Here is a 26,857-nt window from a genome sequence, read left to right as displayed (position 1 = left end):
GAATTATTAGTGTGTAACAGTCTTTACATTGTGCCTGTCTGCAACTCAACATGTCCCCTTTGTGGGACGTAGCAGTCCAGCCTTTTCATAATTGTTGATTCACCATTGCATATGTTAGACTGTGATTACAGTGTTAATTTAAATTGATTAGCATAGGACATTTTAAGCCTGAATTTTCACTCCTTCTTATAATAGAAAGTCCCTCCAAAGTCTCTCCTAGAAGTATAACACAAAAGCTCTCAAATTGATCCCTATATTGCCTCTAAACATGTAAAACATCTTTTCTCAGTATTTTAATTACAACTGAAGTCACATTTCTTCTTGAAATAGGTGGAATAGAAAATCAACAAATTTGCTCAACAGTGAAAACATGTTTCTAATTTTTCACTTATTCCACATCCATGCCCCGTCCACAACTGGCAGATGGATCACAATCAACAATGTCACGTTCCCTCTTTTTCTGAGACAGTGCGTGGATGTTTGGTTTTTAAACCAGGACATTGGCACAAAGTCTGGCAACCAGGAACTTTACACCATAACCTCTCTTCCCCTTGCCGACCAAATACTGGCAGTGAAAATCTTTTCCACCAACAGGATTTGAACCGTCTTACTCCCAGGTTCAGCGCCACTGCACAAGCGTGCGTTAGCAATCTCAGCCATGGAGGCGAGCTACTTAGAACTTGTTGATGGAGCATTAACATATTTTTTTTTTCCTTGTTTGTAAATGTGTATTATATATTCGTGTCTTATCATCTGTTCTACATCCCTCAATATGCCCTCACTATGAATTTAAGGAACAAAAAGTATACATAGTGTGAGCCAGGTGGGGGCACAGTTTAATCAGCTGCACAAATGGCCATTGCAGATGACATACAAGGCGGACAGCAACCAGCTGGGATTCCTGCAGCTGTTGTCGGTGGAGGCGCAGCAGAACATCACCTACCACTGCCTCAACTCGGTCGCGTACTTCGACTCAGCCAAGAGGACCTACCGCAAGGGCCTCAAGCTGCTCGCCTGGAACGACATAGAGATCACCCCACGAGGCAACCAGAGGGTGCGCTACGAGGTCACCGACGACGACTGTCGGGTAAGTCTGTGGGAACTGTCACTTCGCATGCCTTGTGCTCATGCTACCCAGTCGTCTCTACTCATTTTGTATACCTGTATTGCTGTCACTCTGGAATTGTGTCTTTTTTAAAATTTGTAAATTTATTAATTGTTTTCCTTTGGCATTGCCTTATGTAAGTATGATCCATTCTTTGCCCCTGCCTCTTCAAAATGGCATAAAAACAACTTTTTTAAATTGCTTGATCAGGCAGTTTACTTTATTCTGCACTGCTGAAATAGTATTACAAAACTTCCTCTTCTACTTCTTTGTACTGCAATCAAATACAGGTTAGTGAAATATGGGACTGTGCTTTTTTTAACCCTTTATTTGGCACACATAGAAATATTGTGAAGAAATATTGTGACGTATTGGTCATGTGAACAATTTTACACGCCTCCCTTCATCCTTCACCAGGATTTAAACCAGCGTACTCCACATCAAGTGTCACTGCCCGGTAATATGTTAGCAACCTCAGCTTCAGATGCAGATCATGGAGTCAAGAATACCAGAAAATTGATCAGTTGACGGATACACAAACCATAGAATAACATCTGGTTGGAACAATGTGCATATTTTATCCGGGGTTGTGTGATGCAAAACTGCCTGTAAAAACCGAAGACAAATGTATAAAACAGCTATATAAGACTAGCACTGTTGTGTGGCTGTGAAGTTAAGGCATCAATACAGAAGCTCTGTAAAGCAGAAATATGCATGAGACAATGGATGGGAGTCACATTCAAAGACAAAATGTGCAATGAATTGGTACGAAGTTGTGTTAAAATTGTCCCCATAGAAAAACTCTCAGAATTCTGGCTCGGGTGGTACGGACATATAAAATGAAGATGTGATTGTGCCATTAAAATATGGCTTTCCATGCTTACAAAGAGGAGAGGGATATGAAAATCTCAAACCAACTGGTTGATGAGTATCCAAAGTAATGTAAAGAAAAATCTGACTCCAAGTAATGGGAAAATTCAAGGAGAAAGAAAGAAAGCCATTTGATAAGGAAATGGTCAGTAACTTACTATCAGTGGATAAAGTTGTCGTTGTGGTCTTCAGTCTGAAGATTGATTTGATGCAGCTCCCCACACTGCTTTATCCTCTGCAGGCCCCTCTACAATTTTAACCCCCCCTCCCCCCCTTCCACTTCACTCCATTACCAAATTGAAACTTCTTTGATACTCAGAATGTGTCTTGTCATCCAATCCATTCTTGTACTTAAATCCTACCGCAATTTTATTTTCCACCCAGGTTGATTCAGTCCCTCCTCATAAGTTAGTAAATGTTGTTGTTGTTGTTGTGGTCTTCAGTCCTGAGACTGGTTTGATGCAGCTCTCCATGCTGCTCTGTCCTGTGCAAGCTTCTTCATCTCCCAGTACCTACTGCAGCCTAAATCCTTCTGAATCTGCTTAGTGTATTCATCTCTTGGTCTCCCTCTACGATTTTTACCCTCCACACTGCCCTCCAATGCTAAATTTGTGATCCCTTGATGCCTCAGAACATGTCCTACCAACCGATCCCTTCTTCTAGTCAACTTGGGCCACAAACTCCTCTTCTCCCCAATTCTATTCAATACCTCCTCATTAGTTATGTGATCTACCCATCTAATCTTCAGTATTCTTCTGTAGCACCACATTTCGAAAGCTTATATTCTCTTCTTGTCCAAACTATTTATCATCCATGTTTCACTTCCATACATGGCCTCACTCCATATAAATACTTTCAGAAACGACTTCCTGACACTTAAATCAATGTTAACAAATTTCTCTTCTTCAGAAATGCTTTCCTTGTCATTGCCAGTCTACCATCTAATCTCCAGCATTCTTCTGCAGCACTACATTTCAAAATTTTTTATCCTCATCTTGTCTGAGCTGTTTATCATCCACATTTCGCTTCTGTACAATGCTATACTCTGGACAAATAACTTTAGAACAGATTTCCTAAACTTAAATCTATATTGAGTGTTAACAAATTTATCTTTTTGAGAAGGGCTTTTCTATCTATTCCCAGTCTGCCTTTTTATATCCAACCTGCTTCAGTCGTCATCAGTTATTTTGCTGCTCAAATAGCAGAACTCGTCTACTACTTTTAAGTGTCCCGTTTCCTAATCTAATTTAATTCAACTACATTCCATAACCTTGTTTTACTTTTGTTGATATCATCTCATAACATCTTTTTAAGACACTATCCAATCCATTTAGCTGTCCTTGCAAGTCCTTTGCTGTCATATTGCTGGTAAACTTCAGTTGTCATTTATTTTCCTTGAACTTGAATTGCCTTTCCAAATTTCTCCATGGTCTCCTTTACTGCTTGCTCAAAGTACAGACTGAATAGTGTCAGGGAGAAGTTACAACACTCTCTCACTTCTTTCTCAACCACTGCTTCCCTTTCATGTTCTTTGACTGGTATAACTGCAATCCAGTTTCTGTAAAATTTGTAGATAAATTTACACTTGCTGTATGTTTCCCATGCTCCCTTCAGAATTTCAAAGAGTGTATTCCACTAAACATAGTGAAGAGCTTTCTCTGATTCTATAACATGCACTTATATGTAGGTTTGCATTTGTAGAAACTATTTTCTAAGATAAACCATAGGCTCAGCAATGCCTCACATGTGTCCGGAACCCAAACTGATCTCCCTCCAGATTGGTCTCTACCAGCATTCTGATTCTTCTGTCCAGTACGAGGTGCATTCAAGTTCTAAGGCCTCCGATTTTTTTTCTAATTAACTACTCACCCAAAATCGATGAAACTGGCGTTACTTCTTGACGTAATCGCCCTGCAGACGTACACATTTTTCACAATGCTGACGCCATGATTCGATGGCAGCGGCGAAGGCTTCTTTAGGAGTCTGTTTTGACCACTGGAAAATCGCTGAGGCAATAGCAGCATGGCTGGTGAATGTGCGGCCACAGAGAGTGTCTTTCGTTGTTGGAACAAGCCAAAAGTCACTAGGAGCCAGGTCAGGTGAGTAGGGAGCATGAGGAATCACTTCAAAGTTGTTATCACGAAGAAACTGTTGCGTAATGTTAGCTCGATGTGCGGGTGCATTGTCTTGGTGAAACAGCACATGCGCAGCCCTTCCCGGACATTTTTGTTGCAGTGCAGGGAGGAATTTGTTCTTCAAAACATTTTCGTAGGATGCACCTGTTACCATAGTGCCCTTTGGAATGCAATGGGTAAGGATTACGCCCTCGCTGTCCCAGAACATGGACACCATCATTTTTTCAGCACTGGCGGTTACCCGAAATTTTTTTTGGTGGCGGTGAATCTGTGTGCTTCCATTGAGCTGACTGGCGCTTTGTTTCTGGATTGAAAAATGGCATCTATGTCTCATCCATTGTCACAACCAATAAAAAGAAAATCCCATTCGTACTGTCGTTGCGTGTCAACATTGCTCGGCAACATGCCACACGGGCAGCCGTGTGGTCGTCCGTCAGCATTCGTGACACCACCTGGATGACACTTTTCGCATTTTCAGGTCGTCATGCAGGATTGTGTGCACAGAACCCACAGAAATACCAACTCTGGAGGCGATCTGTTCAACAGTCATTCGGCGATCCCCCAAAACAATTCTCTCCACTTTCTCGATCGTGTCGTCAGACTGGCTCATGCGAGCCCGAGGTTGTTTCGGTTTGTTGTCACACGATGTTCTGCCTTCATTAAACCGTCCACCCACGAACGCACTTTCGACACATCCATAACTCCATCACCACATGTCTCCTTCAACTGTCGATGAATTTCAGTTGGTTTCACACCACGCAAATTCAGAAAACGAATGATTGCACGCTGTTCAAGTAAGGAAAACATTGCCATTTTAAGTATTTAAAACAGTTCTTATTATCGCCGCTGGCGGTAAAATTCCATCTGCCGTACGGTGCTGCCATCTCTGGGACGTACTGACAATGAACACGGCCTCATTTTAAAACAATGCGCATGTTTCTATCTCTTTCCACTCCGGAGAAAAAAAATCGGAGGCCTTAAAACTTGAATGCACCTTGTACCTTGCAACCATAACTTATTACACTGATACTGTGCAGCATGTGATGTGTAGTGTGATTGTATCTGTTGTGTGAGGAAGTGTAATTTTGTTTTTGCAGTTCAAGAGACCCGAGTGGGCCCAGACGGTGATCAGCTATTCGACAGACAAGCCAGTGAGACTGCCCATCACGGATATCGGCCTCCGTGACATCGGCCAGCCGGACCAGAAGTTCTGGATCGAAGTTGGCAATGTGTGTTTCATCTGAGCGGCTGAACAGACATTTCCATCACCTGATGTGCGACTGCATATATTGTTTCCTAACAGCTGAGCTGGAACCTGCCAGAAATGATTTGTACACTAATGTCCTGTAACATTCGCAACTTATGAGCACTCCCAATAAATGACCACAGATTGTATTATTGGTGTTCCATATATTTCAGTATAGTAGCACTGCTGTGACACTGTTGGCATTCTGAATAGTTCACATTGTTCAGTGATGGCATTCTGTCAGAAGTGATACTTTGTGATAGTAACTTTTGATGTCATTTTCTGTTGACAATGGGGGGAATTACAAATTGTATGGCATTACAAATTATTGTGTTGTAAATTGATTGGATAACTAAATGTTTCCCTTTTTTTCTAAGTGTGATAATAAATATTAAATACAGAAATATGAACAATAGTTCACAAAATATTTTTCAACATGTCTGAGAATCTCTACACCATTTGACATTTGTGGTTATTGCAGTGCATTGAAAAGGACTGTTTTCAAGTAGAATAAAGAAAAGTATGGATTTGTAATTAACAGGGAATTTTTTTAGTTCCTCTTCTTTATTGTAGCTTTAATTAAAAAATAATATTATACAGAAAATTGTACATCTGTAAGAAGGATGCTGAGAATCTATGGTGCTAAATGTCAGAAAAAAACAAATTTTGATTTTGTTCCTGTATATTTATATATCTTTTAATATCTTGATATATCTGAGGTGATCTGCAATCCATTTAACATTTTGTGTTAAAACAATTGTTATTTTCTGTATTGTCTGGTTGCAACACTCAAAAACCTGCAGAAGTTATATAATTAATGGTTCTTTTAATCACAAATTTGCATTAATTTTTTTGTGTATAATTATATCAAATTCACACTGTAACTACCCAACTTTTTCCAATAATTTTGTATCAAACTTGAGTATTAATCAGTAATATTTGCAGGAAATAACGACAATAAGCAGGTAATGTGTATCATAAAGACTCCCTTTGTGTGATGGTAACATGTATGTTTGCATTGTGTCAAATGCGATGTTGCCTGGGTATTAACTGTTTTAACTTAAGTGTATTGACGTGTTCACATGTGCCATAATGAGAAACATATCACTGCCATGTTACCAGTAATTCGACATTACTGTGTACTGAAATATTTATATATTTTCTGTGCCATTTTCCATTCCATTTTTGTACTTTAATAAAAAAATATGTAAAATCACTGCAAATATTTTTGCAAATTTCTGATTACATGTAAATAAAAATAAAGAACAAACACTGTGTAATTTCAATTGTATTCTAATCCTGTTGAAGTAAATAAGGGTGATTATAATTGAAGCTCCATAGAAAATACACATGACATCAATTTTGAATGGAATATTATTGAAGAAGAGGGGAAATGTTAAGAAGGGGGGGGGGGGGGAGGACTAATGAAAATATTCCCACTAGATCGCACTGTCAACATCATAATGTAAATGGGTTAGGCTACAAATGACAGATGAATTGCCATACGATGGCTATGGTTTGAGTTGCACATTACTCTGATTGTACAGTGTGCATGACTGCACAAGTTTGGCAGTCAAGAATTGTGGCACCGTTATTTAGATAAGCCCATCCATTGAGGCAAGGTCATACCACATCAGATTGGGAAAATTAGTTTCTAGTTGTCGTGAGGCCACAAATCGCATAAAAAACAACGATACTGGTTTTTAATTGTCTTGACAATGGTGCTCGATGTATTCAATATGCTGTCCACTGTTTTCTGCCACAAATTGAAATTGAGAAACGGTGTGTCCAACAGCAGATCAGAATGTCTTGGGGATCACATTCGAAGTGCATCGCCCAGTGTGTGCCTTCAGTTCTTATGTTTGTAATTGGAGCACTGAACACCACACCTTTCAGATACTCCGCAGGTAGGAGTCACACAGATTACGATCCGGTGATCTCGATGGCCGGGCTGTAGGAAATTGATGGCTGATAACTTTAAAATTTCAAAATGCCTCTGCAGCAGCTGCCTCACTGGCTGTGCTACATGCAGAGGAGTGGCAAATTGCATACAAATGATCCTACCCACTCATTTATGATGTTGATTGGTTAGGATGATGTTGGTGAGCAAAAGACTTTGTAGGGTTTAATGGTGATGGTACAGGTAACGGGACCCTAAAGACTCATCTCCCTGAAAAATCTGGTGCTAAATAAACAATGCTGCCAACCAACACAACACAGTCACCTTTGCAGACTGAAGCGGTACCGGTTGACGTGTGAGTGAATTTTTCAGTGCCCATTTTCTGAACTCTGTCTATTGGTATGTCCTTGGAGAAGGAAATGAGCTTTGTCTGTCCACAGAATGTTCGATGGCCATTCATTGTTCACTTGCAAGCGAGCAAGGAATTTTAGTGCAAACATTTATCTTACTGGTAGGTCAGCATGAAGCAACTCCTGAACACATGTAACTCTGGACTGACAGCAATGCTGGATGTTTAATATAATTTTATGCACCGCACTCACAGACATCTCCAAAGTTTGGTCAATTCCCCCTGCAGTGCATGTTTGCACACTACCACTTGTTTACTCTTGCAGTGCTGTGGCCATGTCTTCAATTGATGTCAGAGGAATGTGATAGGACCACTGTTGTTCTGTATATATATACATAAATGATTTGTTGGACAGGGTGGCCAGCATTCAACAGTTGTTTGCTGATGATGCTGTGGTGTACAGTAAGGTGTTGAAGTGGAGTTACTGCAAGAAGATACAAGACAACTTAGACAAAATTTCTAATCATTGTGATGAATGGCAGCTAGCTTTGAACATGGAAAAATGTAAGTTAATGCGGATGGGTAAGACGAACAAACCAGTAATGTTCAGATACATTATTAGTAGTGTGTTGCATGACACGGTCAAGTTGTTTAAACATCTCGGTGTAACGCAAAACGATATGAAATGGTGAACGGGCAGATGGGAATTCTGGTAGGGAAGGCAAATAATCAATTTCGGTTTATTGAGAGAATTTTAGGAAAGGGTGATTCACATGTAAAGGAGACCACATATTGGATGCTTGTGCCACTTGTTTTTGAGTACTGCTTGAGTGTTTGGGATCCATACGAGGTTGGATTGGAGGAAGACATCGAAGCAGTTCGGAAGTGAGCTGAAAGATTTGTTACCAGCAGTACACTCAAACAACATGTAATTGGTACAGAGATGCTTCGGGAACTCAAATGGGAATCCCTGGATCAAAGGAGATGTTACTTTCGAGAAACACTATTGGGAAAATTTAGAGAACCAGTGTTTGAAGCTGACTGCTGAACGATGCTACTGCTGCCAAAATACATTGCATGCAAAGACAGAGAAGATAAGGTACAAGAAACCAGGGCTTATATGGAGGCATATAGACAGTCATTTTTGCCTTGCTCTGTTTGAGTGGAACAAGGGAGGGAACAACTAATAGTGCAACAGGGTACCCCCATCACATATTGTATGGTGGCTTGTGCAGTGTCTGTTTAGAAGTAGATTTAGGTCAGTTATTTTCCAGTCTCTTCTACATTGCACTTGGTACATCTTTTCGAATTTTGTAATCTTTTCTCAAGACCCTTCATAGACATCGGACCAACGTCTTTTTTCACACCCTCAAGTGTCCAGAACTTCAGCAGAGCTGCTGGTGCACAGTCACCCATTTTGTAAAAGATCTTTACCAGCAGTGTGCAATTCGGCAATGATACAGTCATGCCGAGCATATCAAGACACAAACTGAGGAACAGCCATATACCTTGTGTCTTTCATTTAGCATATTCTGCCACTTAAATTAATATATTTACATTAATATTTTCCACCCATAACATTTCCTCCTTCTTTGATAATATTTTGCTCAAATTTGTCATCATTCTGAAAAGCAGGTGTTTATTTTTACAGTGTTTTGTAACTGGAACTTTAATTATAATCATCCTGTATATACCACACTATATCTTACCACATAAAATAGCAGTAATCTGACCACCAGTAGACTGATGTATGTTTGAAAAATAGTCCAAATTATTCACATACCGTATTTTATGGCCTGTAAGACTCTACAGATTATAAGAAGCACTTTAATTTTTGAGCATTTTAAAAAAAAATAACATTTTTACTGTTTTTATTTTAGGTTGCAAAGCCAGGTAAAAAAAAAAAAAAAAAAAAAAAAAAAAAAAAAAAAAAAAAAAAAAAAAATTAGCTCATAAAACCGAACTGACCTTTAAAATTCCTGAAAACTATCTTCCTCTTCTTCATCAGTGTCCTTGTTATATATAAGATTGCCTTCTCTGCCATCGAGAACATTTACTTATGCTGCACTCCATGAAAGATTGAACAATAATGTCTTCTCCCACTCTAGACCACAACTGTTTTATCCACACACACACACACACTTGGTTCATTGCAGGTTGTTTTAAAGCTCCCTTAGTCATGAATCCATTTTGGATTTCATCCATCATCCATTTGTTCCATTCCTCTCTCATAAAAACTTTAAATGGTTTATTTATTGGGACATCAAGAAGTTGCAAATGTCTGCTATGACTCTAGACCATGACTGTTTTATCTGCTGACACTCTTGTTTAATTATAAGTTGTTTTAAAGTTCCTTTCAGCATGAGTCCATTTGTTCTATTCCTCTCTCATATATACTTTAAATGGTTTATTTATTGAGACACCAAGAAGTTTCAATTGTGAAGTAAGTCCTCCTGGAATAACTACAAGCTCTGTATTTCCCTGTCTCAATTTCTCTCTCACAGAATTTTTCAAATGACTGCTAAATTGATCTAGCACAAGAAGAGAATTCTTCTTCAACAAAGCATCATTCCTGCTCTCCTGCACACTGTTAACCCATAATTTCATCCAACCCTTGTCCTGTACTTGAACAACACCTGGCAATATTTCAAAAGGTCTTGGCATTGTTTTGTGATTGAAAATTATCATTGGATTAAGTTTATTATTGTCAATGCAACATGAAAGGACAACAGTGAAGTGAGTATTTTGTTGTCCACTTGTTTTTATGGTTACTGTCTTAGCACCTTTCATGGCAACAGTTCTGTTACTCGGCACACAAATATCAGAAGAGTTTTATCCATATTCGCTATTTGGCTTAGTTCTACAGTGGTTTTCTTTTGATGTTGAATAATAAAGTGATGGGAAGATAATATTTTCTCTTCATACTCTTGTGACATTTTCAGAGATATTTTGGTTTTCATTTGCTTGCTAAGTCCATGATGCTTCAAAAACCCTTAGCACCAACCAACTCCACCCTTAAAGTCGGTTAAGTTTCACTGTAGTGGTAGCTTACAAGCATGTATTTGAATCTCTTTTGTATTAATTACAATGCCATTTTGATGGTGTCCTTGAACCAATTTCAATACGCCATCTTCTAGTTTTGGCAATTTTACATTCAGTTCAGTATCTGCACATTTAATCTTCCTCATCTTTTTCAGTCCCTCTTTACTAGCCCGCCAATCGTGATTGTTTTTTTTTTTCTGTTGGTGGAGGGCCAAAAAGCTGCTCTGTTTTCATGTTGTTCTGTATATACCATTTCTTTCAATTTATGGCTCGCATCCCAGGAATACCTTTTATTTCTTTCCATGATAAAACTAGCTACTAACAAAAATATAGTACAGTTACCGATAACACAAATCACTTTCAGTTCAAGTTCTCTGGCACCATAGACCGCAATGACACATCATAGGCTAGACAGTGTACTGAGTTTGTGATGGCGTGGTGGGAGGGAGACAGTGTTAGCAAACTCTTGAATCTCTGCAACTCATGTTCGTCGCATCGGTGCACTGCTGGTTTGAGTTGAATCCAATGTTGCCAGATAGAGGGAGGTTTCCTGTGGCATCAAATAAATGGCCATTTTAAGACTGGCAGGAATTTGTCAAACATTGGACATTTTTATACTAATTTCAAGTATAAAATGCACCTAAATTTTGGAGGCAATTTTTCATAGAAAAAATGTCTGTTGTAGTCTGTTATAATACTGTGCACACAATGTATTCCAACACAAATGGAACAAATCCCTGTCACAGGAGGTATTTCCAAACAGACTGAGATATGCTGTTGTCAGACCCATTTACAAGAAACATTACATGCACCTCACCATATAGTGGAGATGCTAAGTCACAGATAGGCACAACAAAAAGACTGTCACAAGATAAGCGTTCAGCCAACAAGGCCTATGTAAAAAAAAATAGATGACAGAGATGCACGCACACACACACACACACACACACACACACACACACACATGCAAATGCAACTTACACACATATGACCACAGTCTCTGGTAGCTGAAGCCATTGTTACATTCCATTCTGGATTATGCTTTGTTCCATTTACAAGAAAGCTAGCAATTAGATGTCAATAATTAGTGATCAGTCTCACCACATACCTCTTTCTCAAAAGGACTGGAACAAATTATATATGCAAGAACTAAATACACATCTCTCACAATAATATAGTTAAACAACCTCAGTTTGGATTTTGAAAGGGGTATCTACACAGGACATTCTATTTTTCAGATCACAAATATGATTGTACAAGATTTAAATGACAAAATATCACCAACTGGCATTTTCTGGAATGCATCACAACCATTTGATTGTGTTCACAGTATACTCTTAAAGAAACTCAAATATTATATTACAGTGTCGGAAGTCTTTCTGATAACTAGTTTTCAACTTGTCTAACTGAATGGATGCAGAGTGATGCGTTAAGAAACTCTGATTGTGTGGTGCTACACAATGAAACAATATCTTCAGAATAGGGATAATCACTACAGGTGTTTATGGTATATGTGAATGACCTTCCATCATATATCCAAGAAGCAAAAACAGTTCTCTTTTCTGACGATGCGAGTACTACAATTGAGCTTAATGTGAGTGTTGCACATTGTCCTCATTCATTAGAAGTCCCAGCAACTTGAGTCGACATTCATATCCCAACATTTTACAACTGCTTGCTTATTTTTGATCAAGCAAGCAGGAAGGAAAGGTCGTTTTTTGGGATGCAAGCATACTGTGAGCTACTAGTACACGTATACATCACAAATGATTTGAGAATGGATGCAGGGAGCCCAGGCATAATTAGGCTGGCTCCCAGAGTCACCATAGAGTGAACGAGTAATATTCATTGTGGCAGACCAGCATATACACAGTCGCTTAAGAGGTCATGTACAAATGATCATGCAGTCAGTTACTTGCCAACTAATTGAAATGCAGCAGTAAACAATGCAGCAGTAAACAAAGATGGCTCTAGTGTTAGACCTCTTGTGCACAGTGTCATTTTGATCACCAAAATTGTCAATGACAAATTCCGGTGGCTGCTACCGATTCTGTAATAGGAAGACAAGAAGCGAGGATACTGAGAGGATCAGGCTCACTCACTTTCTTTAAATATACACATCCAGAAACAATTTCAAATCACAGTTCATCCTGTCCATAAAATGTGTATAATTCAAAAGGCTAATTAATTTTCTGACAAAGAAGTACAGCCTAATGCTTGCAATTCATCTATAATGCATTAGAAGTTCTTATACACTGAGGTGATATAAGTCATGGGATAGCAATATGTATATATACAGTTTGTAACACATACTCAAGGTTTAAAACAGCAGTGCTCTGCAGAGCTGTCATTTGTAGTCAGGTGGTTCATTTGAGAAGGCTTCTGATGTCATTATGGTCTCCAGATGAGAATTAACAGATTCTGAACCCAGAATGGTAGTTGGAGCTATACGGATGTGATTTTCCATTTTGAAAATTGCCAGGGAATTCAATATTCCGAGATCCAGAGTGTCAAGAGTGTACCAAGAATAGAAAATATCAGGGATTACCTTTCACCGTGTATAATCCAGTGGTAAACGGCCTACACTTAAGGACTGAGAGCAGTGGCATTTGCAAAGGGTTGTCGTTGCTGAGAGACGAGCAACACTATTTGAAACAACCACAAAAATAATTGTGGGACATACGACAAATGTATGTATTAGGAGAGTGTGGCAAAATTTGGCATTAATGGGCTATGTCAGCAGAAAACCGACATGAGTGCCTTTGCTAGTAGCACATCACCTTCAGCACCTCTCCTGGGGCCATGATGATATCGGTTGGATGCTTGATGGCTGGAAAACCGTGGCACAGTCAGACGAATGCCGATTTTTGTTGGTAACAGCTGATGGAATGATCTGAGTGTGGAGCAGATCCCACGAAGCCGTGGAGTCAAGTTATCAACATGGCACTGTGCAAGCTGATGGTGGCTCCATAATGGTGTGGGCTGTGTTTACATGGAATGGTCCTCTGGTCCAACTGAACCTATCATTGACTGGAAATGGTTACATTTGGCCACTTCCGTGGAGACCATTTGCAGCCATTCATGGACTTCCTATTCCCAAACTATGATGGAAGTTTTATGGACAACAGTGTCCCATCTCACTAGGCCACAACTGTTCGCGACTGGTTTGAACATTCTGGACAATTTCAGCAAATGATTTGGCCAGCAAGATCGCCCAATATGAACCCCATTGAACATTTATGGGATAACCTTCACTGCAAGATCGTTACAAGCTCTTCAGACTGTTTCTCACCACCCAGTAAACGAGGGTTGGAACTTTAATAATGGCAACTATTTATTTACAGCTCGTACAAAATAGATACGTGTTTCAAAGTTTTACTGACCTTCAAAGTAGGCACCAGCATTGCGTATAACCCGTTGCCAGCGATGTGGAAGTCGTAGGATATTCTTAGCAGTGCCAGTTGTGTTGACAGTTCGAGCGGCGCGGTCTATTGCCCGACAAATTTGTAGCAGTTCTGAAGCTAATGCAGTGAAGTGTTTCCTTCAGTTTAGAAATCGAGTTGAAGTCACGTGGGCTTAAGTCAGGAGAGAGCAATAGGTGGAATAGCATACAGAATTACAGCACACAGGAAAGAGTAGCATAAAATGTGCAGCAATCGACACACAAAATTCTAAAGAAAAGCCAGTACATGGCAAACGAATATCTACCAAAAATAGGGAACATTGGAATCGATAGATAGAATTAACCTATGTAATTACCGATTCCAACCGTTCCATGATTTATACACATAAAGAATTTCTGCACTTGTATTCACTGAAACGTAATGATGTTTCTACATTTGTAATCGCTCTCTAAAACTACTGCGGTGTATAACAGTAACTGGAATCGGTAACTAGAACTGACCTTCTATATAGATCTATTCTAGATATCGATTCCAATATTAGTAACTTTTTTGCAGTAGTTCAGAAAGCGATTACAAATTCGGAAATAGTGTTAGCCTACATTTCAGTGCACACACGTGTTGAAAAAAGCGATGTAATTAACGAATCATCGAACGGCTGGAATCGGTAACTACAACTGACGTATATAGGAGGTCAGTTATAGTTACCGATTTCAACTTTTCGATGGCTCATAATTTTGGGCATTTTTGCAATAAATCTGTGGTCTACGTTTTCGTAGGATTTCTAGATTTCTTTTTGATCTCAGAACCGCTACGAAAAACTATTAAATATTGTAGTTACAACATTCAAATTTTTCTCTGTTTCATAATAATGAAGATAGTAATATCATACGTAGAAATCGTGTAACACTTTAGTGCACCCACTATTATTGAAACGATCTAAATAACGAAGCGTGGAATCATTGGAATCGGGAACTAGAATGAATCTAATAAGGTCAGTTCCAGTTACCGATTTCAGTATTTGTTAACCCTACTTTTTGTCAATTTTCGTTACATGTGTACTTGTCCCGTTAGATTTAACAATCAGTATTAAAAGTTCATAATATATGACTTCACCATGCGATGCACTGTACTGGATTTAAAGGTTCTCTGCGTTTTTCTTACTCGCATAAACTACGATGATAATTTATTCCAGACACGTAACTTCCTTTAAATTCTTTTTTATTTTCGTTACCGTTAATTCTTGTCGGTATAATTTGTGGCTAAGTAATTAATTACGTGAACTGTGTTCGTAATTTTATCGCACGCTACAATCGTTTGTTTACGAATATAATCAGTTGCTTTCAAAGACTGCCTCTATGTAGCGCCTCTACCTTTGGTATGACGTGATTGTTCAAAACTGACTAGTGGATACGGACACTCAAATTGACCCCAGGGAAAACAGAAACTAAATCGGGATGAATCGTTCCATAATTGTTAAATACGGGACAAATAGGTGTCTGGAATTACAGTTGAAAAACTTGGGTACGGAGCTACAAAAATCATGACTTACGTTCTGACTCCTATCGTTGCCTCGTGCTTTTACTGCATTTCAAGTGTTCCGTAAGAATTTGCTGGATAGGGACGGAAAGATTCATGTCGCTCGCCGGTCGTCTTGTCTGAAACTGTTACTAAGCAACGGAGTGGGTCGTTAGAGACCCTTGTATTGTTGACAACTGCGACACGTCGCGATATGTCCTTTACTCTGAAAGAGGATGCGCGGAAAAATAATCACCGTATTCTTAAGGAATTTGGCCATCGGTAGGGGAGACTGGTTACAGTTGAAACACAGGACGGTTGAAACAAAGCTAATATCTCTGGAACCGTTATTGCGGAGTGGGGGGCCTAATGGAACAAAAGGGCGGACGACAATTCCGAACACGAATCTCAGTGTTGCGTTGCTCCCCGTGCACTGTCGTCGCGTACAGGAGGCCGTATTGTTTTTCTACACAGAAACTCAAGTATTTTTCTTCTGGCTTTTATGCTAGTATTGTGTATTTTATTTAAGTCAAAGTACTGAGGGTGTGTTTGTGCCTTTAATGAAGCTTGTAGAATTCGGAATAATGACTAGTTTTAATGCGTTATTATTACTACCATTCCTATAAACTCTCTTGTTTCAAAGGTGGGGTTGGGACGGTTGAAACAATTTTTGTGGGTACGGTTGAAACAGTAAATACATTATTTCGTTTTGTTTTGTAGATGCCGAGAGTTAGGGTGAGGAAGACTTCCAGAGGGCAGGTTGATTTATCGAAGTATATGGATGCATATGAAGAGGTGAAAGCAGGAAACTCACTACGTAAGGCAGCGGACAAGCATGGAATAAACCACTGTTCTCTAGTCTGGTACATACGAAAGCGAGACGTGACTGGCCAGGACGATGAAGGTATGGGATACAGAGCCCCCAACAAAGTTTTTAAAGAAGAACAAGAACAATCAAAATATTTGATGCTATGTGCTGATATACAGGGTGTTACAAAAGGTAAGGCCAAACTTTCAGGAAACATTCCTCACACACAAATAAAGAAAATATGTTATGTGGACATGTGTCCGGAAATGCTTACTTTCCATGTTAGAGCTCATTTTATTACTTCTCTTCAAATCACATTAATCATGGAATGGAAACACACAGCAACAGAACGTACCAGCATGACTTCAAACACTTTGTTACAGGAAATGTTCAAAATGTCCTCCTTTAGTGAGGATACATGCATCCACCCTCCGTCGCATGGAATCCCTGATACGCTGATGCAGCCCTGGAGAATGGCCTATTGTATCACAGCTGTCCACAACACGAGCACGAAGAGTCTCTACATTTGGTACCGGGGTTGCGTAGGCAAGAGCTTTCAAATGCCCCCATAAATGAAAGTCAAGAGGGTTGCGGTCAGGAGAGCGTGGAGACCATGGAATTGGTCCACCTCTACCAATCCATCGGTCACCGAATCTGTTGTTGAGAAGTGTACGAACACTTCGACCAAAATGTGCAGGAGCTCCATCGTGCATGAACCACATGTTGTGTCGTACTTGTAAAGGCACATGTTCTAGTAGCACAGGTAAAGTATCCAGTATGAAATCATGATAACGTGCTCCATTGAGTGTAGATGGAAGAAACTAGAATGAGCTCTAACATGGAAATTAAGCGTTTCCGGACACATGTCCACATAACATCTTTTCTTTATTTGTGTGTGAGGAATGTTTCCTGAGAGTTTGGCCGTACCTTTTTGTAACACCCTGTATATTTTGGTCTATCTAACAAAGAGGTGAGAAAATTGGCTTACGAACTTACAATTAAGTGTAATTTATCACGACCTCCAACTTGGTACGACAACGAAATGGCTCGTGAGGAGTGGTTTCAGATGTTTATGAGAAGAAACCCCGAACTGTCCGTACGTGCTGCGCAAGCTACAAGCCTATAGAGGGCGACTAGCTTTAATAAAACTAACGACGATGCATCTACGACAATTTGGTGTTGTCATGGACTGTCATAACTTTGAACCCCAAGACATATATAACACCGAAGAAACAGGCATAACCACTGTTCAAAAACCAGACAGAGTTGTAGCCAGACGCAGTGCTCGTCAAGTAGGTTCAGTAACTTCAGCTGAAAGGAGTAGTTTAGAGACAGTAACCTTTGCAGCAAACGCCATTGGCAATGTTATTCCTCCATTCATCGTTTTTCCACGAGTGCGTTACCAAGACCATTTTGTTAGGGGTGGGCCAGTAGGGTCTGCTGGAACTGCAAATCCCTCTTGTTGGATGCAGGATGAACCATATATGAATTTCCTGGAACACTTCAAGAAGCATGCGAATGTATCTCTGTCTCATAAAGTGTTCCTCATACTTGATAACCACTCCTCACACATTCATATTGAGGCACTGGATGTTTGCAAGAACGATGGCATTGTCTTACTGTCTTTCCCGCCCCATTGTTCTCACAAACTCCAGCCACTCGATCGATCTGCATATGGCCCTTTCAAGAAGGCCGTAAACTCGACCTGTGATGCGTGGATGCGAAACCATCCAGGAAAAAAAATGTCAATCTACGTCATTCCGGGGATTGAAGCGTCTGATATGCTCCTCGCTATGGCATCTTCCAACATTCAAGCCGGCTTTAGCAAAACAGGAATTTACCCATATAACCGGCAGCTGTTTAGTGAGCTCGATTTTGCTCCTGCATTTGCAACGGATAGATCCAATCCTGGAAATACAGCTGAGTCTGCAGTTGTTCCTGTAATTAATGAAAATCCACCTGAAGATGAAAACCACCATTAGGCCTGTCGCCTTCTCTTTTAACTGAGTAACTAGGCCTAGTAGCAGAGACAACAGTTCAACAACAGGCTATTAAAAGGTTCACCAGCTCCATCAACCCAGCAAGAAAACGTTGATGAACCTCAAGAAACTTCGAATAGACCTAAAACACCTACACTGTGCAGCAGCATTAGGCCTATCAATCAGGAAACTTCACCGAGACCCTCTAAAACCGCACAAGCAATTTCTAATGACGCTATTGTATTTACACCGGAAGCAGTACGGCCTTTACCTAAAGCACCCCCGAGGAAATGTAATAGGCCGAAAGGGCGAAAACCTAGAAAGTCAACCATTTACACTGACACCCCAGAGAAAGAGGAGATAAGAATAGAACATGAAGCAAGATTAAAACGGAGAAAAGCTAAGCAAGTGAAGAACAGATTGGATGGAATAAAAGTAAAAAATCAAAACGAAGAAAAAATAATACTCAGCAGGAAATGTCATTAGAAGAGGCTTATCGCCATATTCAGAGAGCAGACCCGGAGAAAAGTGGATTCAGTGTATTACTTGTAAACAGTGGGCTCACGAAGAATGAACAGAAGGTGGACTTAGCTATGTTTGCCACAATTGTGACTCTGAATATTCAGATTGACCCCAAGCAAAAGTTTTATTCTGTATGTTTGTTTGAAGAAATGTTTCCTTTTAGTTTTTTCGAATTTTATGTTAATTACTTGTCAAATGTTATTTGAAAATGTCTTTATAGGTATTAAAACCTTGAAGACTGATTAATTTTATCATATAGTGCCATAATTATGCATATCACTAGAATTAGCCTACTTTTAAGTAAAACAAGTTGCAATGTTAGTCTATATTTTGTGTTATTTGCATGTGTTTCAACTGACCCCCATCACTGTTTCAACCGCCCCTGATATGGCAACGGTTGAAACAAAACAGATATTTTCTTTTTTTAATTTGTATAATGTAAAATATGCTTTCCAGAAAGAAAAGTGCTGTAGCCGTTTTGTAGGTAGAACCGCGCTCTTGCATTTGACATATCATTATTGTCGATTGGTTTATAAACAACAATCATATGAACAATAAAAGCCAAATCGTTTCAACTGTACCCAGTCTCCCCTAATAGCAGGGGCATTACTAGGATGGGAGGACTAGGCCTATGCCCCGGAGGGTAAGGTACATCTGGAACGAAAAGAAAACAGGAGGAAATAAGAAAAAATTAAAATGGGAAGAAAAGAAACGGAGAAATTTGTAAAATCGATCAGTCAAGAGAAGTCTTTCGCTATGTTAAAATAATGTAAGACTGATTTGGAAATCATTTTGACATAAGGCTATGCGAATATTTACCTCCTTTATCACACCAAAAACCAATCTGCATTCGAACATCAAGTAATTGAACGTACAGAAGAAAAGGGACAAGATACGAGCAATTATTTCGACCAAGGCTATGGGAGAAGCACCCGTCGAGAATGGTGTATACACCTGTGTATAAAACAGAATCACTCTTAATGCCATTGTATAGGCAGAAGCGTCATTTACACCAAACGGAATGGAAAAGAACACCATAGAAGGTGCATTCGTATACAATTATATCATTGGTTTTCTTCCGTGAACAAGCGTTTGCACTGAACGGGATACAAAACAACACGAGATAATGCACATTGTGTGTTAACGCTGGGAATCCTGTTTTTTTTTTGTTTTTTTTTACTAATAATCGTCACTCAAATTTTACTGGGTAATACTGCTTATAGCCACAGTGCAAAATAGATGATCAGACAGGATTATTTTGAATAACGACGGCGCTGTTTCGAGTGAAACAAGCAAAACGGCATAGGCGTCTCGACCCATAGGTATTGTAAAAATATATCTATTTATGTACAGTACATACACTATGTTATCAAAAATATTCCGACACTCGGCTGAGAATCACTTACAAATTCGTGGATCCCTCCATCGGTAATGCTGGATTTCAGTGTGGTATTGGCCCACCGTTAGCCTTGAAGACAGTTTCCACTCACGCAGTCAGGTGCTGGAAGGTTTCTTGGGGACTGGCAGCCCATTCTTCACCGAGTGCTGCACTGAGGAGAGGTATTGAAGTCGGTCAGTGAGGCCTGGCACGAAGTCGACGTTCCAAAACATCCCAAAGGTGTTCTGTAGGATTAACGTCAGGACTCTGTACAGACCAGTCCATTACAGGTATGCTATTGTCGTGTAACCATGCCGTCACAGGTCGAGCATAATAAACAGGTGCTCGATCGTGTTGAAAGATGCAATCGCTATCCCCGAATTGCCCTTCAAAAGCCAGAAGGAGCTTAAAACATCAGTGTAGGACTGTGCTCTGATAGTGCTACGCAAAACAAGCCCCCTCCCCGAATAACACGACCACAGCATAACAGCACCGCTTCCGAATTTTACTGTTGGCACTACACGCGCTGGCAGATGACGTTCACCAGACATTCGCCATACCCACACCCTGCCATCAGATAGCCACATTGTGTACCGTGATTTATCCCTCCACACAACGTTTTTCCACTGTTCAATCGTCCAATGTTTACGCTCCTTACACCGAGCGAGGCGTCGTTTGGCATTTATCGGCGTCATGTGTGGCTTATGAGCAGCCTCTCGACCATGAAATCCAAGTTTTCTCACCTCCTGCTTAACTATCATAATACTTGCAGTGGACCCTGATGTAGGTTGGAATTCCTGTGTGAAGGTCTGGATAGATGTCTGCCTGTTACACATTACGACCCTCTTAAGTGTTGGCTGTCTCTGTCTGTCAACAGACGAGGTCGGCCTGTACATTTTTGTGCTGTACGTATCCCTTCACATTTCCACTTCCTATCACATCGGAAACAGTGGACGTAGGGATGTTTAGGAGTGTGGAAATCTCGCGTAAAGACGTGTGACACAAGTGACGCCATATCACCTGAACACGTTCGAAGTCCGTGAGTTACACAGAGCGCCCCATTCTGCTCTCACACGATGTCTAACGACTACTGAGGTCGCTGATATGGAGTACCTGGCAGTAGGTCGCAGCACAACGCACCTAATATGTAAAAAGGATGTTTTTGGGGGTGTCCGGATACTTTTGATCACATAGAGTATCAAAGGTAGTGCAGTGAGAAAGTAGCGTAACACACGATGCATGATTACCCTGAGTTCACTCAGCCACTATTTGAGAATGAAGGCATTTTGTGACTTGCAACAAACGTCGCACATCAAATTCGAAGCATTCGGAAACTTTTTCTCGCTTGCACCACCCACAAAATAATGAAACGAAAAAAAGTTTATCGTTTACTACATTTTCCCCGATCACGCAGTAAAACCGCAGCGACATCCATGACGTTTTGATACTTCGTAATTACTAACTGCATTCGTGACACATTTTGCAGACACATTCACGTGTGCTACTGAATGTACCTGCAACATTATACACTACTTGTGGTGTCACCGCCAGACACCACACTTGCTAGGTGGTAGCCTTTTAAATCGGCCGCGGCCCGCTAGTATACGTCGGACCCGCGTGTCGCCACTATCAGTGATTGCAGACCGAGCGCCGCCACACGGCAGGTCTAGAAAGACTTCCTAGCACTCGCCCTAGTTGTACAGCCGACGTTGCTAGCCATGGTTCACTGAGAATTACGCTCTCCATTGCCGAGACGATAGTTAGCATAGCCTTCAGCTAAGTCAATTGCTACGACCGAGCATGGCGCCAATTATCCTTTGCTATGTATCTAATGACGCATATACTGTATCAACAAGCCCAATGTTCACCAATTGTGGATTAAAGTTAAGTATTCCAGAAGCTACGTACTTTTCTTTATAGCATTCATTACGTATCCTGTTTCAGACCTCACGCCAGCCTGCGAGAGTTTAAGCGCGTGCCTTTCGGTTACCCGTCACTGTGGACTGGCTGCCTTGTCAGTCCACTACACTACTGGCCATTAAAATTGCAGATGATAAACGGGTATCCATTGGACAAATATATTATACTGGAATTGACGTGATTATATTTTCACGCAATTTGGGTGCATAGATCCTGAGAAATCAGTGCCCAGAACAACCACCTCTGGCCGTAATAACGGCCTTGATACGCCTGGACATTGAGTCAAACAGAGCTTGGATGGCGTGTACAGGTACAGCTGCCCATACAGCTTCAACACCATACCACCGTTCATCAGGAGTAGTGACTGGCGTATTGTGACGAGCCAGTTGCTCGGCCACCATTTACCAGACGTTTTCAATTGGTGAGAGATCTGGAGAATGTGCTGGCCAAAGCAGCAGTCGAACATTTTCTGTATCCAGAAAGGCCCGTACAGGACCTGCAACATGCGGTCGTGCATTATGCTGCTGAAATGTAGGCTTTCGCAGGGATCGAATGAAGGGTAGAGCCACGGGTCGTAACACATCTGAAATGTAACGTCCACTGTTCAAAGTGCCGTGAATGCGAACAAGAGGTGACCGTGACGTGTAACCAATGGCACCCCATACCATCTCGCCGGGTGATACGCCAGTATGGCGATGACGAATACACCTTCCAATGTGCGTTCACCGCGATGTCGCCAAACACGGATGCGACCATCATGATGCTACAAAGAGAACCTGGATTCATTCGAAAAAATGACGTTTTGCCATTCGTGCACATAGGTTCGTCGTCGAGTACACCATCCCAGGCGCTCCTGTCTGTGATGCAGCGTCAAGGGTAACCGCAGCCACGGTCTCCGAGCTGATAGTCCATGCTGCTGCAAACGTCGTCGAACTGTTCGTGCAGAAGGATGTTGTCTTGCAAACGTCCCCATCTGTCGACTCAGGGATCGAGACGTGGCTGCACGATCCATTGCAGCCATGCGGATAAGATGCCTGTCATCTCGACTGCTAGTGATTCGAGGCCGTTGGGATCCAGCACGGCGTTCCGCATTACCCTCCTGAACCCACCGATTCCATATTCTGCTAACAGTCATCGGATCTCGACCAACGTGAGCAGCAATGTCGCGTTACGATAAACCGCAATCGCGATAGGCTGCAATCCTACCTTTATCGAAGTCGGAAACGTGATGGTACGCATTTCTCCTCCTTACACGAGGCATCACAACAACGTTTTTCCAGGCAACGCCGGTCAACTGCTGTTTGTGTATAGGAAGTCGGTTGGAAACTTACCTCATGTCAGCATGTTGTAGGTGTCGCCACCGGCTCCAACCTTGTGTGAATGCTCTGAAAAGCAAACAGTATCTTCTTCCTGTCGGTTAAATTTCGCGTCTGTAGCACGTCATCTTCGTGGTGTAGCAATTTTAATGGCCAGTACTGTATGACAATATGACACATGGTTCAGGAGATATGAGGTCATAAACACTGAGCTGCGTGAAAACGACACTGCTGTGTGAAATTCGCTAGAGATACAGATGAATCCATATTTTACAGACCATAAGGCGCACTTCTTTCTTCGAAAAATTGCCTCTAAAATTCAAGTGCGTCTCATACTCGAAATTAATGTAAAATGTCAGGTGTTTGATTTAAAACTGCCGCCAGTCTTAAAAATGGAAACTTATGTCTGTCTGGCTACATTGGATTCAACTGGCAGCAACAGTGCACCGATGCGACGAACATAAGTTTCAGAGATTCACAAGCTTGCTAAAACTGTCTCCGTCCTACCCCGCCATCACAAACCCAGAATAGTGTCTAGCCAATGGCGCGCCACTGCGGTCTGCAGTGTCAACGAACTTGAATTAAAAGGGAATTGTGTTATCGATACGGTAAAATGGCTCTCAGTACTATGGGACTTAACTTCTAAAGTCATCAGTCCCCTAGAACTACTTAAACCGAACTAACCTATGGACATCACACACATCCATGCCCGAGGCAGGATTCAAACCTGTGACCGTTGCAGTCGCGCGGTTCCAGACTGTAGCGCCTAGAAGCGCTCGGACACTGCGGCCGGCGATACGGTAACTGTACAATATTTTTCTTAGTAGCTAGTTTTATATTAGAAAGAAATAAAAGGTATTCGTATAATGCAGCCCATATATTGAAAGTAATAGCATATGCAAAAGAACAGGGAAACAGAGCAGCTGAGTGGCATTTCGGCCCTTCACCAACACAATATTGAATTTAATTGATGAAAGGAGAAAATATAAAAATGCAGTAAATGAAGCAGGCAAAAAGCAATACAAACGTTTAAAAAATGAGATCGACAGGAAGTGCAAAATGGCTAAACAGGGATGGCTAGAGGACAAATGTAACGATGTAGATAGAGACTTATCGCACTAGGGGTAAGATAGATACTGCCAACAGGAAAATTAAAGTGACCTTTGGAGAAAAGAGAACCACTTGTATGAATATTAAGAGCTCAGATGGAAACCCAGTTCTAAGGAAAGAAGGGAAAGCAGAATAGTGGAAGGAGTGTATAGAGGGTCTACACAAGGGCGATGTACTTGACGACAATATTATGGAAATGGAAGAGAATGTAGATGAAGATGAAATGGGAGATATGATACTGCGTGAAGAGTTTGACAGAACACTGAAAGACCTGAGTTGAAACAAGGCCCCCGGAGTAGACAATATTCCATTGGAACTACTGACGGCCGTGGGAGAGCCAGTCCTGACAAAACTCTACCATCTGGTGAGCAAGATGTATGAGACAGGCGAAATACCCTCAGACTTCAAGAATAATATAATAATCCCAATCTCAAAGAAAGCAGGTGTTGACAGATGTGAAAATTACTGAACTATCAGTATAATAAGCCACAGCTGCAAAATACTAGCACGAAATCTTTACAGACCAATGGAAAAACTGGTAGAAGCCGACCTCGGGGAAGATCGGTTTGGATTCCGTAGAAATATTCGAACACGTGAGGCAATACTGACCCTACGACTTGTCTTAGAAAAGAGATTAAGGAAAGGCAAACCTACGTTTCTAGCATTTGTAGACTTACAGAAAACTTTTGACAATGTTGACCGGTATGCTCTCTTTCAAATTCTGGAGGTGCCAGGGGTAAAATACAGGGAGCGAAAGGCTATTTACAATTTGTACAGAAACCAAATGGCAGTTATAAGAGTCGAGGGGCATGATAGGGAAGCAGTGGCTGGGAAAGGAGTGAGACAGGGTTGTAGCCTCTCCCTGATATTATTCAATCTGTATATTGAGCAAGCAGTAAAGGAAACAAAAGAAAAATTCGGAGTAGGTATTAAAATTCATGGAGAAGAAATAAAAACTTTGAGGTTCGCCGATGACATTGTAATTCGGTCAGAAACAGCAAAGAACCTGGAAGAGCAGCTGAACGGAATGGACAGTGTCTTGAAAGGAGGATATAAGATGAACATCAACAAAAGCAAAATGAGGATATTGGAATGAAGTCGAATTACATCGGGTGATGCTGCGGGAATTAGATTAGGAAATGAGACACTTAAAGTAGTAAAGAAGTTTTGCTATTTGGGGAGCAAAGTAACTGATGATGGTCGAAGTAGATAGGATGTAAAATGTAGACTGCCAATGGCAAGGAAAGCATTTCTGAAGAAGAGAAATTTGTTAACATCGAGTATAGTTTTAAGTGCCAGGAAGTCGTTTCTGAGAGTATTTGTATGGAGTGTAGCCATGTATGGAAGTGAAACATAGACGATAAACAGTTTAGACAAGAAGAGAATAGAAGCTTTCGAAATTTGGTGCTACAGAAGAATGCTGAAGATTAGATGGGTAGATTACATAACTAATGAGGTATTGAATAGGATTGGGGAGAAGAGAAGTTTGTGGCACAACTTGACTAGAAGAAGGGATCGGTTGGTAGGACATGTCCTGAGGCATCAAGGGATCACAAATTCAGCATTGGAGGGCAGCGTGGAGGGTAAAAATCGTAGAGGGAGACCAAGAGATGGATACACTAAACAGATTCAGAAGGATATAGGTTGCAGATGGTACTGGGAGATGAAGAAGCTTGCACAGGATAGAGTAGCATGGAGAGCGGCATTAAACCAGTCTCAGGACTGAAGACCACAACAACAACAAGATATTGAAAGTAATAGCATGTGCAGAAGAACATGGAAACAGAGCAGCAAAGTGGCGTATCGGCCCTCCGCCAACAGAAAAAAATCACTCGCGATTGGTGGGCTAGTAAAGAAGAACTGAAAAAAAAGTAGACTAAATGCGCATATAGTGGACCGAATGTAAAATGGCCAAAACTAGAAGATGATGTATACTTTTTTGGAAATTTGTGGTAAGTTCCTGTGGGAGCAAACTGCTGAGGTCATCGGCCCCTTGGCTTACACATCACTTGTTGTTGTTGTTGTGGTCTTCAGTCCTGAGACTGGTTTGATGCAGCTCTCCATGCTACTCTATCCTGTGCAAGCTTTTTCATCTCCCAGTACCTACTGCAACCTACATCCTTCTGAATCTGCTTAGTGTATTCATCTCTTGGTCTCCCTCTACGATTTTTACCCTCCACGCTGCCCTCCAATACTAAATTGGTGATCCCTTGATGCCTCAGAACATGTCCTACCAACCGATCCCTTCTTCTGGTCAA

The 26,857-nt window shown here is 40.9% G+C and overlaps 1 protein-coding gene across 2 annotated transcripts in view; it reads left to right on the top strand.

Annotated features, from left to right (window-relative positions):
• The window catches only part of LOC124718642 (collagen alpha-1(I) chain-like), a 268,769-nt gene extending 262,143 nt beyond the window's left edge, over positions 1–6,626 (top strand). For both annotated transcript variants that reach the window (XM_047244268.1, XM_047244267.1), the window contains 2 exons: positions 866–1,087; positions 5,208–6,626. In XM_047244268.1, the coding sequence (XP_047100224.1) occupies positions 866–1,087; positions 5,208–5,354 (369 nt within the window). In that variant the 3' untranslated portion in view covers positions 5,355–6,626. The remainder of the gene's footprint in view (positions 1–865; positions 1,088–5,207) is intronic.
• Positions 6,627–26,857: the final 20,231 nt, after the last annotated feature.

This window comes from Schistocerca piceifrons, chromosome 10, assembly GCF_021461385.2.
Source record: "Schistocerca piceifrons isolate TAMUIC-IGC-003096 chromosome 10, iqSchPice1.1, whole genome shotgun sequence".
Lineage (NCBI taxonomy): Eukaryota > Metazoa > Arthropoda > Insecta > Orthoptera > Acrididae > Schistocerca > Schistocerca piceifrons.
This window is presented reverse-complemented; position numbering and strand designations above follow the sequence as displayed.